This window comes from Oncorhynchus nerka, linkage group LG25 (genome assembly GCF_034236695.1).
Source record: "Oncorhynchus nerka isolate Pitt River linkage group LG25, Oner_Uvic_2.0, whole genome shotgun sequence".
NCBI lineage: Eukaryota > Metazoa > Chordata > Actinopteri > Salmoniformes > Salmonidae > Oncorhynchus > Oncorhynchus nerka.
In genome coordinates, this window is record NC_088420.1 from 37548133 (window position 1) to 37564956 (window position 16824).

At 49.1% G+C, this 16824-nt stretch overlaps 2 protein-coding genes across 2 annotated transcripts; both read right to left on the reverse strand.

Moving 5' to 3' along the window:
• Window positions 1-1704: 1704 nt before the first annotated feature.
• On the reverse strand, window positions 1705-14530 carry LOC115109467 (zinc finger homeobox protein 3-like). Its single transcript, XM_029634379.2, has 5 exons — window positions 13988-14530; window positions 13584-13812; window positions 10254-10504; window positions 4302-8117; window positions 1705-4224 (listed from the first exon to the last, which is right to left on the reverse strand). Exons 1-5 carry the CDS (start codon window positions 14516-14518, stop codon window positions 3985-3987), a joined length of 5067 nt encoding a protein of 1688 aa, XP_029490239.2. The 5' UTR covers window positions 14519-14530; the 3' UTR covers window positions 1705-3984.
• Window positions 14531-14653: 123 nt separating this feature from the next.
• Window positions 14654-15426, reverse strand: LOC135564577 (zinc finger homeobox protein 4-like). Its single transcript, XM_065009936.1, has 3 exons — window positions 15261-15426; window positions 15018-15213; window positions 14654-14936 (listed from the first exon to the last, which is right to left on the reverse strand). The coding sequence occupies exons 1-3, from the start codon at window positions 15379-15381 to the stop codon at window positions 14654-14656; spliced, it is 600 nt and encodes a 199-aa protein (XP_064866008.1). The 5' UTR covers window positions 15382-15426.
• Window positions 15427-16824: the final 1398 nt, after the last annotated feature.

Consider the following 16824-nt stretch of genomic DNA (forward strand, 5'->3'; position numbering starts at 1 on the left):
TGAGTACTCTTCTACTAAGTACACTAGGGGCTGGGGTTTGGTTTCCTACTGAGTAGAGTACTTTTACTAAGTACACTAGGGGCTGGGGTTTGGTTCCCTACTGAGTACTATTCTACTAAGTACACTAGGGGCTGGGGTTTGGTTCCCTACTGAGTACTCTTCTACTAAGTACACTAGGGGCTGGGGTTTGGTTCCCTACTGAGTAGAGTACTTTTACTAAGTACACTAGGGGCTGGGGTTTGGTTCCCTACTGAGTACTATTCTACGAAGTACACTAGGGGCTGGGGTTTGGTTCCCTACTGAGTAGAGTACTTCTACTAAGTACACTAGGGGCTGGGGTTTGGTTCCCTACTGAGTACTATTCTACTAAGTACACTAGGGGCTGGGGTTTGGTTCCCTACTGAGTACTCTTCTACTAAGTACACTAGGGGCTGGGGTTTGGTTCCCTACTGAGTCCTCTTCTACTAAGTACACTAGGGGCTGGGGTTTGGTTCCCTACTGAGTAGAGTACTTTTACTAAGTACACTAGGGGCTGGGGTTTGGTTCCCTACTGAGTAGAGTACTTTTACTAAGTACACTAGGGACTGGGGTTTGATTCCCTACTGAGTAGAGTACTTCTACTAAGTACACTAGGGGCTGGGGTTTGGTTCCCTACTGAGTACTCTTCTACTAAGTACACTAGGGGCTGGGGTTTGGTTCCCTACTGAGTAGAGTACTTTTACTAAGTACACTAGGGGCTGGGGTTTGGTTCCCTACTGAGTACTCTTCTACTAAGTACACTAGGGGCTGGGGTTTGGTTCCCTACTGAGTAGAGTACTTGTACTAAGTACACTAGGGGCTGGGGTTTGGTTCCCTACTGAGTACTATTCTACTAAGTACACTAGGGGCTGGGGTTTGGTTCCCTACTGAGTCCTCTTCTACTAAGTACACTAGGGACTGGGGTTTGGTTCCCTACTGAGTACTATTCTACTAAGTTCACTAGGGGCTGGGGTTTGGTTCCCTACTGAGTACTATTCTACTAAGTACACTAGGGGCTGGGGTTTGGTTCCCTACTGAGTCCTCTTCTACTAAGTACACTAGGGGCTGGGGTTTGGTTCCCTACTGAGTAGAGTACTTCTACTAAGTACACTAGGGGCTGGGGTTTGGTTCCTTACTGAGTAGAGTACTTCTACTAAGTACACTAGGGGCTGGGGTTTGGTTCCCTACTGAGTAGAGTACTTCTACTAAGTACACTAGGGGCTGGGGTTTGGGTCCCTACTGAGTAGAGTACTTGTACTAAGTACACTAGGGGCTGGGGTTTGGTTCCCTACTGAGTACTATTCTACTAAGTACACTAGGGGCTGGGGTTTGGTTCCCTACTGAGTCCTCTTCTACTAAGTACACTAGGGACTGGGGTTTGGTTCCCTACTGAGTACTATTCTACTAAGTTCACTAGGGGCTGGGGTTTGGTTCCCTACTGAGTACTATTCTACTAAGTACACTAGGGGCTGGGGTTTGGTTCCCTACTGAGTCCTCTTCTACTAAGTACACTAGGGGCTGGGGTTTGGTTCCCTACTGAGTACTTCTACTAAGAGGGGCTACTTCTACTAAGTACACTAGGGGCTGGGGTTTGGTTCCTACTGAGTAGAGTACTTCTACTAAGTACACTAGGGGCTGGGGTTTGGTTCCCTACTGAGTAGAGTACTTCTACTAAGTACACTAGGGACTGGGGTTTGGTTCCCTACTGAGTACTATTCTACTAAGTTCACTAGGGGCTGGGGTTTGGTTCCCTACTGAGTACTATTCTACTAAGTACACTAGGGGCTGGGGTTTGGTTCCCTACTGAGTAGAGTACTTCTACTAAGTACACTAGGGGCTGGGGTTTGGTTCCTTACTGAGTAGAGTACTTCTACTAAGTACACTAGGGGCTGGGGTTTGGTTCCCTACTGAGTAGAGTACTTCTACTAAGTACACTAGGGACTGGGGTTTGGTTCCCTACTGAGTACTCTTCTACCCAGTGCACTAGGGCCTGGGGAGTTTGGCTTTGAGAAGTGATACTCCATCCTAGTACAGCAGTAGTTTGCATGGAGATTTCAGTATACAGTCACCAGTGGCCTGGTGAAGAGGCAGATACAGCAGTTGTTATACAGCAGTTCTTATACAGTCTCTCTTCTTTCCATCATTCAATGATACAGTATCAAGTTGTTTTTGTGGGCTTTATGCACCAATGATTACAATGCTATTATGTCTTTGGGTTGTGTTTTAAAGCATTATATATTACTACATAATTACTACAGTAATATTAATGCAGAGAGAGAGTAAGAAGACGTCATACACAGAGAGAGAGATGGTTAGAGTGCGTGGTAACATCTTACCTAAACTCCACATCATAACACATACATTATGTTCTCATAAACCACAAAATAACACTTGTCTTATCAAAGCATAACAACAACCGTCAATCCATAATATTCATATTCATGAACATTTACTAAACAATGTTGTGTAGTGTTTGGTTGGAGTGGTTGTGACATATATTGGTTGGACATGATCAAAATAGCTTCTTATATGACGTCTCTCTTAAAGGACAAAGTGGACTTATCTCAGTGCTATTTGGCCTATTATCCACATAAGGAACATTTACATGTGCAATAGAGTCACCATTGGCTTGAGAAGGTTGAGGTCTGCTTCGACACCACATAGGCCAGTCAGTCTTTTGCCGCACACCTGGTACTACACCGGTCTCAGATCTACCCTTCACTGTATGGTCTGTACTGCAGTTCAGGAAATGAAAACCACCATGTTGACAACACAATCCAAGGACATGTAAGGTTTTGGTTACAAGCTTTGGAATCCAAACCAGTCTTTGCAGAAGCTCCTTGTGAAGAATATTCTTTATTTTTGTTTTCCGTAGCGGCTTTTGTTTCTTTCAGTTCTTTTACTTTGAAAGAACATTCTATACACCAAACGTCTTTCTATACACCAAACGTCTTAGACTATCTTGATAGAATCTGTTCGTACTTGCAACAGAACTACAACACTAGTAAAGTCTTTAAACAGAAGTGGGAAGATGACATACCATTTCCTGATTGTCCAGATGATATGGTCTCGGCAGGGACATCTGTTGGCATGGAGGGGTTAACTCCTGAGGTATCAGTTGGAAGAAAGGACAGGAGAGGAGAGAGGGAGGTATGCCTCTAGGAGGTATGCCCTGTGATGTTTTTGGGCTGAGGAGGGGATGAGGTACACTGGTAGAATGCTCTTTGGCTTCTTGGGCATGTGGTTGGTTCATGGCTGTGTGTGTGGTTGGTTCATCGCTCTTTGTGAGGTTGGTTCATGGCTGTGTCTGTGGTTGGTTCATTGTTGTGACTGACGTGCACTTGGTTCATGGCTGTGTGTTCTCTCCCCTGTCCTCTGCAGTCTCTCTATATCCTGTGGTTGGGTCGACTCTAAGGCTCCTGGCCCTCTTCTCTTTGGCCCGGTTATTCTGAAACCACACCTGCACTACCCTGCATGCCAGGCCCTCACACCGCAGGGGGCCGGGTTGCTCCCTGTAGCAGACGGAGTTGGGCAACCTCCTGGTGGGTCATCTGGGTACGCGGCCTCTGCTGCTGTCTCGGTACATGCCTATCCACACTCAGACAGATTTGGACTGGTGTTCTGGTCACAGTCTTGAACGTTGAAGCTCGCCATTCCATAATTGTATCCCAGAGACAACAGATTGCTACAGTTACCCTCATGAGCCTGGTCAGACAAAGGGATTTTTTTTACTGACAGATGTTCTTTCTTTTCTTTCTCCTCCTCTTCAATTTGGGGTTTGTTCAGGTCAAAGGACAAATCGGTTTTCCCAGAAATGTATTTTCTCTCAGTGGGGACGCCCCATGGGCTTGGGGAGGGATGAAACGGGCTTGGGGAGGGATGGAGAGAGGGAGAGAGAGGAGGATGCTGGGAGAGAGAGGGAAAAGGCTGGATGGAGAGAAAGTGACCCTCTCTGTCTCTGTAGGATCAATGGTTGTGAGAGAAGCTGGAGTCATCTGCAGGACCCATCTGATTAAATGAGCCATAGGCAGCTCTGTCATTCTGTGAACAGTGGTGGGCCCTGACATGGGCGTCCAGGGCATTCTGAGCCTTGAAGAGAGCCCTGCAGAACGGACAGCGCCTGTGGTTCTCACCCAGACCTCCTCCTCTCCCCAGGGTCTGGAGCTGGCCCTTCCTCTGACGAGCCCTGGTGTTCTGGAACCATACCTGATGAAGTACAGACAAACACAACATGATCACCATTACATAATTATAGAAATGTTACTATGAGAATGATAGAGTACCTGCACTACACGTTTCTTCAGGCCTGTGTCCTTGGTGATGCCCTCCAGTACAGAGCGGGTTGGGTTGGAGTTCAGACTGTAGCGCTGGTACAGAACCGCTAGCTGCTCCGAACTGATGGTGGTCCTCTGGCGCCTATCCCTCCTCTGCTCATCACCCTCTCTAACTCCCTCTTCCTCTCTCTCACCGTCCATCACATCCCTCATAGGCGTTACCGCTGTCCCTTCCTCCAGCCTACGCTTCAGAAAGGGCAGGGATGGGCTTGGAGCACAGTGTGTGTTCGTGTATGAGGGTAGAGATGGGCTTGGAGCACAGCGTGTGTTCATGTATGAGGTTAGAGATGGGCTAGGAGCACAGTGTGTGTTCGTGTATGAGGTTAGAGATGGGCTAGGAGCACAGTGTGTGTTCATGTATGAGGTTAGAGATGGGCTAGGAGCACAGTGTGTGTTCGTGTATGAGGTTAGAGATGGACTAGGAGCACAGTGTGTGTTCATGTATGAGGTTAGAGATGGGCTAGGAGCACAGTGTGTGTTCGTGTATGAGGTTAGAGATGGGCTAGGAGCACAGTGTGTGTTCGTGTATGAGGTTAGAGATGGGCTTGGAGCACAGTGTGTGTTCGTGTATGAGGTTAGAGATGGGCTAGGAGCACAGCGTGTGTTCGTGTATGAGGTTAGAGATGGGCTAGGAGCACAGTGTGTGTTCGTGTATGAGGGTAGAGATGGGCTTGGAGCACAGTGTGTGTTTGTGTATGAGGTTAGAGATGGGCTAGGAGCACGGTGTGTGTTCGTGTATGAGGGTAGAGATGGGCTTGGAGCACAGTGTGTGTTCGTGTATGAGGTTAGAGATGGGCTAGGAGCACAGTGTGTGTTCGTGTATGAGGTTAGAGATGGACTAGGAGCACAGTGTGTGTTAGTGTATGAGGTTAGAGATGGGCTTGGAGCACAGTGTGTGTTAGTGTATGAGGGTAGAGATGGTTTGTGGGTGGAGTGAGCGTTGGTGAATAGGGATAGGGGTGGTTGGTGGCCAGATGATAACAGGGACTGGTACTGAAGCATAGACTGGAGTACTATGGGCTGCATTAGACCAATGGGGAGGAGAGAGAGGTCTATGGGGAAGGGAAGAGTGGGGAGGCTTGGTAAAGGAAGAGGGGGCAGGGGGAGTTGGGATAAGGGGAAATGCATGGAGAGATTGGACTGGGGTATGATAGTTGGAGAGGGGACAGGGGTGGTTGTCAATGTTGTAGTGTCCTGCTGCTGCTCTGGAAGTGGTTGTGTTTGGGAAGAGGGTGAAGGAGGAGAGGGTGTTGGTGAGGCTTGGGCTGGGCAGAAGGAATTAACTGGGGCTTGGTCTGTGGACAAGTTTACAGGTACAGATGCCGGTGTGGTGGGTACAGCTTGATCTGGACCTATGGAGGCTTGGGAGAGGGATTGGGCTTGGTCAAAGATTGAATCTGAGACTGGTGCTGGGGGTAAGGGTGCAAGTACAAGTGCTGTGGCTGGGGTTAGATGTGCAACAACAGTATTATCGTTGTCCCCCACTGGGAAGGGTGTGAGGGGGTAGAGGCAGTCATACTGTCTGGAGAACGTCTCCAACACTACCGGAGTGGTCATCTGCTGTCTCTGTCTGCTCTGATTGGATTGCAGGGCCAGCTCCCAGCCATATCTCTCCAGCAGAACTCTGAGGGCCTCTGCTCCATCCCTCTTCTCACTCTCCTGCATCTCTCCACCTCCCTCAGGAGATGAGGATGGATTTGACTCTTTCTCCATCTGGTGAAGGGGGGAGTCACTGTCAGCTGTCTCAGCCTGGGTCTCACATTTCGGGGGCTGGGCTGGAGACTGGATGCTAGTTGTCACCAGCTTTGGAGAGGGATGTTTAAGCACATTTGTCTGAGAGGAGAGGGCAGCGATGGTCTGGAGGGAGAGGGCTGAGGTGATCTGACTAATGTTCATGTTAGGGTTGAGCTGCAGATCTCCAGAGAGGTAGAAGGACTGGAGCATCTGCTGCTGTAGAGAAAACAGGCTGTCTGGGGAGAACTGGAGTGGAGAGAGGAGGTTCCTCTGTTGGAGACTCTCTGCTGCTGAAGGGAGGAACTGCTTTAAGAGGTTCTGCTGCAGTAAAGGGAGGTGCGGGAGCAGTGTTGGACTAAAGAGCTGGGGCTGGAGGAGGACTGTGTGTTCCTGTATATGGGCCTGGGCTAACTTATGTTGCTGTTGTAGCATCTGGGCCTGGGCTAACTGCTGTTGGAGTAACGTTAGGTCCTGCTGTCCTCCAGATGCTGTCAGGTCCTCTACTCTCTGCCTCTTAGCCTGGTGGCCCTCAGCCTTCCCAGAGACACCCACACTCAGCTGGGCTTCACTGAGGGAGGAACAGGGACTTGGGGAGGAAGGGGCTGATCTGGTGGCTGTTGGGGGGGTTCCCCTGGTAGATACCTTTCCTCCCCCTGGTGAACGGCTGGAGGCAGTGGTCTGAACCAAGGCTGGAACTAGGGTTTGGAGGGTGTGGGGTTTCAGTGATAGCTGGGTCCGAGCTCCACGGGCTCGTGTCTGGTGCAGTACAGAGCGGAGGTGAATGTCCAGGGCGGAACTCTGGCTGTAAGCCACCCGACACATTCTGCAGTGGTAGGAACTTGTGTCCGGGCTGCAGCGGGTGTCAGGGGAACTGGGTCTGGAGTCCTGCAGGACCCATCTGGCTCTGGCTCGGTGGGACAGAGAGTTATAGAGGACCGGCAGGATGGATCTCTGAGTGAAGGACTCACAGCAGAAGGAACACTTGTAGGGCTGAGCCGGGTCCAAAAACCGCTCCAGAGTGGGGTTGGAGCCCTTGCTGAAGGGGTTGGGTTCTGACCCTGCCTCCTTCTCCTCCTGCTGCCTTGAACCCTGGTCACTGTCACCAACCCCTGAACTGGGCCTCTCCTCCAACTCATCTGGGTCATCCTTTTCATCCTCTCCTTCATCTCCCTTTCCCTGCTCTCCCTCCCTCTCCTCATCATCTTCCTCTTTCTTATCTGTCTCTTCTTCACTCATACTTTCCCCCTCCTCTTCCTCCCCCTCCAGGCTGATTGGTTGTTGGATGTGTGCTCCACTCTGGTCAGGGTATGTACCCTGTAGGTGTAGGTCCTGTAGGTGTGTGTTGAGCAGGTGTCTCTGCAGGGCCTCTTGGCTGCGGCACCGTCTGGGGCAGAGGTGGCACTCTGTCGCCGCCCTCATGGCGTGGTTCTGCCTTAGGACCGCTAGACTGCACCTGCCGCAGCGAAACCTGTAACCATGACAATCAGAGGGGGGAGGGGCATCACTGGGAGGAGACAGGGGTAGGGTGGATGAAGGGAGGTTGCTGGGGGAGAGAGAGGAAAGAGTGGGTGGGGAAGGGGGAGAGCTGGGGGACTCAAGGAGGTGAGAGGTGTTGTCCTCTGCTGGGTGCTGGTCCTCACAGGGAGGGGTCAGAAGAGCAGGGACATCTTTGGCTGTGATTACTTTTTCTGTTTTTGTATGGTAGTCGTTTGTTTGAGACTCGTTTGTGAGGGATTCCTTCGTGTAAGAGCTGTTTGTGTTGCAATCGTTTGTTTGAGACTCGTTTGTGAGGGATTCCTTCGTGTAAGAGCTGTTTGTGTTGCAATCGTTTGTTTGAGACTCGTTTGTGAGGGATTCCTTCGTGTAAGAGCTGTTTGTGTTGCAATCGTTTGTTTGAGACTCGTTTGTGAGGGATTCCTTCGTGTAAGAGCTGTTTGTGTTGCAATCGTTTGTTTGAGATTCCTTTATATTTGAGTGGGACTCCATCTGCAGTGTCTCTTTCTGCAGAATCTCTGGCAGCTCCACTGCCACCTGGAAAAGAAACCAAAAACAAAGGTTTAAAACGTCAGTCTGAATCTATCCAGATGACTGATTGCCTTTATAGTCAGTCAAAACAGTGTCTTTCCTGTTTGATAGTGCAGATGGAATAATAATAGTGATGCTCCTGTATTGTCTACATCACCTCACTCTCCCATTACACACTAATAATAGATGGAGGAAAACCGAATCAAGAGTGTTTTTAAATCAACCACACACACACACACACACACACGCCCCAGTGAGAGAGTGAAGGTCAGGCTTGGAAAGCCCGGAACATAATGGCCATCATAATCCAAGTCTGAATTAATGAACCTATGCTATTATCAGAGAGAACGGGGGGGTAGACAGAGACAGAGACAGAACAAGGGGTGGAGAGATGGGAATAGAGAAAGAACAAGGGGTCGCAGAAAGAAAGATGGAGAGATAGAGAGTGGAAAGAGGGATAGAGAAAGTGAGAGAAGATGGAGAGATAAGAAAAGGCAGTAAAGAAAAAGGGAGTAGGGAGAGGGGTGAGAGAGATGAGAGGAGAGGGGCGAGAGAGATGAGAGGAGAGGGGCGAGAGAGATGAGAGGAGAGGGGCGAGAGAGATGAGAGGAGAGGGGCGAGAGAGATGAGAGGAGAGGGGCGAGAGAGATGAGAGGAGAGGGGCGAGAGAGATGAGAGGAGAGGGGTGAGAGAGATGAGAGGAGAGGGGTGAGAGAGATGAGAGGAGAGGGGTGAGAGAGATGAGAGGAGAGGGGTGAGAGAGAGGAGAGGAGAGGGGTGAGAGAGATGAGAGGAGAGGGGTGAGAGAGATGAGAGGAGAGGGTGAGAGAGATGAGAGGAGAGGGGTGAGAGAGATGAGAGGAGAGGGGTGAGAGAGATGAGAGGAGAGGGGTGAGAGAGATGAGAGGAGAGGGGTGAGAGAGATGAGAGGAGAGGGGTGAGAGAGATGAGAGGAGAGGGTGAGAGAGATGAGAGGAGAGGGGTGAGAGAGATGAGAGGAGAGGGTGAGAGAGATGAGAGGAGAGGGTGAGAGAGATGAGAGGAGAGGGGTGAGAGAGATGAGAGGAGAGGGTGAGAGAGATGAGAGGAGAGGGTGAGAGAGATGAGAGGAGAGGGGTGAGAGAGATGAGAGGAGAGGGGTGAGAGAGATGAGAGGAGAGGGGTGAGAGAGATGAGAGGAGAGGGAGAGAGAGATGAGAGGAGAGGGGTGAGAGAGATGAGAGGAGAGGGGTGAGAGAGATGAGAGGAGAGGGTGAGAGAGATGAGAGGAGAGGGGTGAGAGAGATGAGAGGAGAGGGGTGAGAGAGATGAGAGGAGAGGGTGAGAGAGATGAGAGGAGAGGGTGAGAGAGATGAGAGGAGAGGGGTGAGAGAGATGAGAGGAGAGGGGTGAGAGAGATGAGAGGAGAGAGATGAGAGAGATAAGAGGAGAGGGGTGAGAGAGATGAGAGGAGAGGGGTGAGAGAGATGAGAGGAGAGGGTGAGAGAGATGAGAGGAGAGGGGTGAGAGAGATGAGAGGAGAGGGGTGAGAGAGATGAGAGGAGAGGGTGAGAGAGATGAGAGGAGAGGGTGAGAGAGATGAGAGGAGAGGGGTGAGAGAGATGAGAGGAGAGGGGTGAGAGAGATGAGAGGAGAGGGGTGAGAGAGATGAGAGGAGAGGGTGAGAGAGATGAGAGGAGAGGGTGAGAGAGATGAGAGGAGAGGGGTGAGAGAGATGAGAGGAGAGGGGTGAGAGAGATGAGAGGAGAGGGTGAGAGAGATGAGAGGAGAGGGGTGAGAGAGATGAGAGGAGAGGGGTGAGAGAGATGAGAGGAGAGGGGTGAGAGAGATGAGAGGAGAGGGTGAGAGAGATGAGAGGAGAGGGGTGAGAGAGATGAGAGGAGAGGGGTGAGAAAGATGAGAGGAGAGGGTGAGAGAGATGAGAGGAAAGGGTGAGAGAGGGATGAAGGGGGAAATAGGAAGAGGGAGTCAAAGAGGGAGACAAAGAGCACTGATCATGCTGGGCAAAGTAATGGAGGTTGGTGATGTGGATAAAAATGAGCACTCTTTGTTTGCTGGAGACACTAAAAGCTCCATCAGCTTGACTGCCCTTCTGCTAAGAAAAGGTAGCTAGAACACACACACAGAAACACACACACTTACCACACTCATGAGCTTGTCCACACAGTCCTGGACCACACTGTGTGTGAGTATGAGGTGGCGTCTCAGGTGTGTGTATACCAGTGTGTCCTGGCACAGTGGGCACTTGCCAGTAGCCTGTTGGTGAGTAGAGCGCTGGTCTGTTCTGGGGCGTTTGGGAGAGAGGGGGCTCTGTGTCTCCTCCAGCCCAGAGAACGATCGCTTGGCTGGAGAAAGGGAATCTCTCCTCTCCCCCTCCTCCTCAATGCTTCCACCTAGAAAGGTAACACATACAGTACCAGTCAAAAGTTTGGACACACCTACTCATTCAAAGTTTTTTCTTATTTTTTGTCTACATTGTAGAATAATAGTGAAGACATCAAAACTATGAAATAACACATATGGAATCATGTATTAACAACAAAAAAAGTGTTAAACAAATCAAAATATATTTTAGATTCTTCAAAGTAGCCACCCTTTGCCTTAATGACAGCTTTGCACATTCTTAGAATTCTCTCAACCAGCTTCACGAAGAGTGCTTTTCCAACTGTCTTGAACAACTTCCCACATATGCTGAGAATTTGTTGGCTGCTTTCCCTTCACTCTGTGGTCCAACTTATTCCAAACCATTACAATTGGGTTGAGGTCGGGTGATTGTGGAGGCCAGGTCATCTGATGAGTCACTGCATCTCTCTCCTTGGTCAAATAGCCCTTACACAGTCTGGAGGTGTGTGTTGGGTCATTGTCCTATTGAAAAACAAATGATAGTCCCACTAAGCGCAAACCAGATGGATTGGCGTATTGCTGGAGAATTCTAGGGTAGCCATGCTGGTTAAGTGTGCCTTGAATTCTAAATAAATCACAGATAGTGTCACCAGCAAAGCACCCCCACACCATCACATCTCCTCCTCCATGCTTCCCGGTGGGAGCCACACATGCGGAGATCATCCGTTCACCTTCTCTGCATCTCACAAAGCAATGGCGGTTGGAACCCAAAATCTCAAATTTGGATTCATCAGACCAAAGCACAGATTTCCACCTGTCTATTGCTTGTGTTTCTTGGATCAAAGAAAGTCTCTTCATTCGCTTGATGATTTTTGTAACTTCACTTGAAGAAAAGTTCAAAGTTCTTCAAATTTTCCAGAATGACTGACATTCATGTCTTAAAGCATTGATGGACTGTAGTTTCTCTTGCTTCATCAAACATCAAACACCTCCAATCCAAAGTTAAATCTAGAATTGGCTTCCTATTTCGCAACAAAGCATCCTTCACTCATGCTGCCAAACATACCCTCGTAAAACTGACCATCCTACCAATCCTCGACTTCGGCGATGTCATTTAAAAAATAGCCTCCAATACCCCTCTCAATAAATTGGATGCAGTCTATCACAGGGCCATCCGTTTTGTCACCAAAGCCCCATATACTACCCACCACTGCGACCTGTACGCTCTGGTTGGCTGGCCCTCGGTTCATACTCGTCGCCAAACCCACTGGCTCCAGGTCATCTACAAGACCCTGCTAGGTAAAGTCTGCCCTTATCTCAGCTCGCTGGTCACCATAGCAGCACCCACCTGTAGCACGTGCTCCAGCAGGTATATCTCACTGGTCACCCCCAAAACCAATTCCTCCTTTGACCGCCTCTCCTTCCAGTTCTCTGCTGCCAATGACTGGAACGAACTACAAAAATCTCTGAAACTGGAAACACTTATCTCCCTCAATAGCTTTAAGCACCAGCTGCCAGAGCAGCTCACAGATTACTGCACCTTTACATAGCCCATCTATAACATAGCCCAAACAACTACCTCTTCCCCTACTGTATTTATTTATTTTTCTCCTTTGCACCCCATTATTTTTATTTCTACTTTGCACATTCTTCTACTGCAAATCTACCATTCCAGTGTTTTACTTGCGATATTGTATTTACTTCGCCACCATGGCCTTTTTTTGCCTTTACCTCCCTTATCTCACCTCATTTTCTCACATTGTATATAGACTTATTTTTCTACTGTATTATTGACTGTATGTTTGTTTTACTCCATGTGTAACTCTGTGTTGTTGTATGTGTCGAACTGCTTTGCTTTATCTTGGCCAGGTCGCAATTGTAAATGAGAACGTGTTCAACTTGCCTACCTGGTTAAATAAAGGTGAAATAAAATAAATAAAATTTGAGCTGTTCTTGCCATAATATGGACTTGGTCTTTTACCAAATAGGTCTATGGGGTTCAGACCAGTTCATTCAGACTGAATACCTGGTATTGACTGTTTAATTAATAGAGTCGCAGACTGAGTTAGACCAGATTTAAATCCTGACAGTTAGACTAGAGGAAATTAGAGTCATCAGAAAGGTACTCTCCCTCTATCTCTCTGTGTATCTCTCTCCATCTATCTCTATCCTCCGCACCTGCTCTCTCCATCTATCTATCTCTCTACTGCACCTGCTCTCTCTACCTCTGAATGCTTGGCTATGAAAAGAAACTGACATTTACTCCTGAGGTGCTGACCTGTTGCACCCTCTATAACCACTGTTATTTGACCCCGCTGATCATCTATGAAAGTTTGAACATCTTGAAGAACGATCTGGCCTTAATGGCCATGTACTCTTATAATCTCCACCCAGCGTAGCCAGAAGAGGAGTGGCCACCCCTCAGAGCCTGGTTCCTCTCTAGGTTTCTGTCTCTAGGGAGTTTCTAGGGAGTTTTTCCTAGCCACAGTGCGTAGACATCTGCATTGCTTGCTCTCTGGGGTTTTAGGCTGGGTTTCTGTATAAGCACTTTGTGACATCTGATGATGTAAAAAGGGCTTTAGAAATGTATTTGATTGATACACTGAGGGAAGATTTCCCGGGTCCTGAATAAGCCTAGTGCTGCTAGACTAAAAATCATGCCGGAGAATCTCTATTGACAGTGCTTTTTAGTCCAGGATTAGGCTCTGAGTCTGGGTAACTGACCCTTTAAATCTCTATTCTAGAACATTAAAGTTCAATAGCAGTGTCTCAGTGGTGATGTCTCAAGTTAGCATTGTCAGGGGCAATATGGGATGTAACGAGCTTGTTTCGACAAACCAATTAACCCAATAGATCCCTGACCATAATCAATCATTCCTTCTCTCTCTATCACTCTCTCTTCACCCTGCTCCACCTCTCCAGGTTTCTTCTCTCCATTGACATTATAGGCCTGCAGATCATTTTCTCCATTCTATTCATCAACTTGTTTTGGACTGGTGTACAAATATGGTTGAAACTCCCTCTTGCCAATGCCTTAATTAATCATAAACTTTTAAATTCATCAGGGGGACTGAACAAGTGCACACTTCAGATAGGAGGGATTTGGAAATGACCAGCTAAGTCTCTTACCTGTCTCAGGACTGGGACACTTCCTAATGGTGAAAGTAGCCGCTAGCCCCTCCCCTTCCTCCAGGCTCTTCCCTCTCACTAACTGCAAGTAGTGAAGTTCCCTCTTCTGATGACCAGGGGAGTGGGTATGTCTCAATAGGTGGAGTTTAGAACAGGAGGAGTAGTTACACAGGACACAGTGGAACAACCAGGACCCTCCATCTACTGCACTGTCGTACTGCTGTAAGAACTAGAGAGAGAGGGTGATAGGTTGGGGTTAGACTGTGACGGAGAGAAAGATGCACTAAATAAATCTGGTCCCTGTGCTTTATTTTCTGTCTATATGCCAGATATTTAGAAATAATCTTATAGTCCAAGTACAGCAATGACACAGGCCTCCAAATCGTGTGTGTGTGTGTACTGACCCTGTAGACCCTGAGGCTGGCCTGGTGTTGGGGGTTGATGCTGTGTATTTTCAGTTTCTCCAAGCTGGTGGTCTGGAAGTCACACAAGTTACACTTCAGCTGGACTGGGTTGCCTGTAGCAACCAACTTCCCAAATTCCTCCCTGTCCCCGGCCTCCCCCTTCTCCCAGAGGTGGGAAGCCAGCTGGTACTGGGCCCTGTGTCTGTCTGTCTGGCAGTGCAGGGTGAAGTTAGCACTGAGGGGGGTGCTGTAGCCACACAGCCTGCAATAGCAGCCTCCAGCCACCAGAGAGCGCCACTCAGACTGGGGCAGGGAGCAGGGGGTGCTCAGGTGAGACATAAGAGACTCCACACTGTCAGAGGAGAAACTGGAACACACCAGGCACTGGAACACACCACAGGAAAGAGGAGAAGAGGGGGAGAGAGACAGTGGAGGGGGAGAAGGGGATGGTGAGGAGGAGGGAGGATGAGAAGGGGAGGGGTTCAGGGTTGAATCCGGGGCGACTGGCTCCTCTGCTGATAGTTGATGCATATCCAAAGACTGTTCCCCACCTAGAATACACAGCACACAAACAGGCCGTGAGAAAACATACTGTACATATAAGCATGGATATAATCAAGTATCAACCTAACTTGATGTGCCAGTGAACAGAGCCCAACAGAACAGTTATTGAGTATGTGTGTGTGGTCTCTCCCCTATGCTGTGTGTGAGTTGAGGAGGCAGACATCTGCAGTGGGCCAGGTAATAGCTTCTCTGCAACACGTTGTGTGTTTGTTTCAGGCGCAGCACGTTAGGCATGTGTTTCTCGCTGGTGATGTGTATGCAAAGATTCCGGGCAATGCTGGTCTCATAATCACACACCTCACACCTCCACCTCTTACCCTGGGAAGGGGGCTGGCTGGGGTAGGGTGTGTTGTGTGTGCAGGGGGCTGTGTGACTGTGGGGTGTGTGCGTCCGTAGCCCTGTTCGCCTGCCGTGTCTCTGACAGCGTAGCCCCCATTGTGTGCGGAGTGTGTGTGTGCCGTGCGCAGGGTGTGTGTGTCCTGCTACCTGTACGTTGCTGAGGTGTTTGTCTGACTGCATGTGTATGCTGAGGTTTCCTTTAGAGGTCTTGTAATCCCACACACCACAGCGGTAGGGCTTGTACTCACAGACATAACTCTCTCCCCGGGACAGACGAGGGTGGGCCTTCCCCATGCTACAGTACACACACACACCCCTTGACCCTCCACACACACACACTTCTCCCCCGAGCCCCCACACACACACAAGCCACCAGACGCAGGGTGTTTTTCTCTGAGGTGGGCATGCAGTGTCTGCTGGGACTTGTAGTGCCAGTTACATTTGGGGCATTTGAGCATCTTGCAGGAGTTCCAGGAGTGCATCAAGTCCATGTGACTGTTCAGTGAGCCAGGAGAGGACGGAGAGGGGTGGAGGTATTTAGAAACGGTCTTTAAGTTCTCATCTCCCTCTCTATCCTTATCTCCTTCTAGCTCTCCATATCCCTCTCTTTTTCCATCTGTCTCTTTCGGGTTGTTGTTTGGTTTTGGAACTTTGGCGGTGTCTCCATTGGCAATAAGGGAAGTGTGAGTGGTGTCTGCCCTCCTATCATCTGTAGCAGGTGTGCTGGTGGACTCAGGCAGGGCTGACTTCTGGGGTTTAATAAAGCTCAGAGGAAAACTAGGACTACTGCACTGCACTCCTCCTGTATCTCTCATCTCTGTCTCGCTCTGAGGAAGGAGACGAGGAAAAAAAGGTAGAGCATTTTGGAGAAGAGGAAGAAGTGATGAGGGTGTTATTGTTCAGTGTGCCACTGGCCATAACTGTGCAGGAGGCAGAGCTGTGCTGGCTCCGTCAAGGTAATAGACTACATTTGGCTTTGGTTTGAGATGGCCTCTTCCCTCTGTTTCTCCTCCTTTCCTCCTCTGTCTTTGCTACTAAAGGCTGGTGCAAGGTTCTCTCTCCCCACCGTTTCCTCTCTGTCATCCACCAGCAACAATCTTTCTTTCTCCTTCTTCTCCTTTAGCTTCTCTTCCTCCAGTCTGCCTCCATTTGAGTGTCCAACCCTCTCCCCTCCCTCCCCTCCCGGGATCTCCTCTCTGCCTGCGGTCCCCTCTGCACTGCTCTGTCTCTGTCTGGATCAAGGTGGGCTCTTTGGCTGGGGTCAGGGCTAAGGTTCGAGAGGACCACCCCTCACAGGGAATCAATCACTTCCAGGGTCAGGGGTGGATGGGATAACAGTTTGTGGCTCTTTTCAGGTTCTCTCTCCTGTCCTCCCTCTCTTCCTGTCCTCCCCTCACCGCTGTTCATAACAGTGCTTACCAAAGCCACACATTGCTACCCCACCTGAGAGAGGCAGATTGTTTTTTTGTTGTATTCACATAAATACTGTGAATAAATTAAGAAATGCATATACACTACCAATAACTTTGTTACTGCAACACAATAACCAACAGACTTGTAGGCATTGGCAAGACTACTAACTTATAGCTGCTCCCCTGGCCCTAAAGGTTTTCATTTCCACACAGATAGATCAATAACCTAGGGCTATGTTCAAATAATGGCCCCCAAAAACTACTAAAACACGTGGAACTACTGTATCTCTGACAGTAGCCTGCAACTGCTGCTGGTAACCAACATACACCGGCTGAAACAGACATACATTATTTAACTGGAATGGTGACTTTGGCGATGTTAATTTTATTGTAGCCTACTTATGTCTTCGTTTAGCCTACTCTAGAGACAACAAGTACAAACAGCCCGCAGCAGTTTACAAAGGCACAGCGCTCTTCTTTCCAGTCAACAACCACAGCCAAACAAAGGTGACACTCAAAACT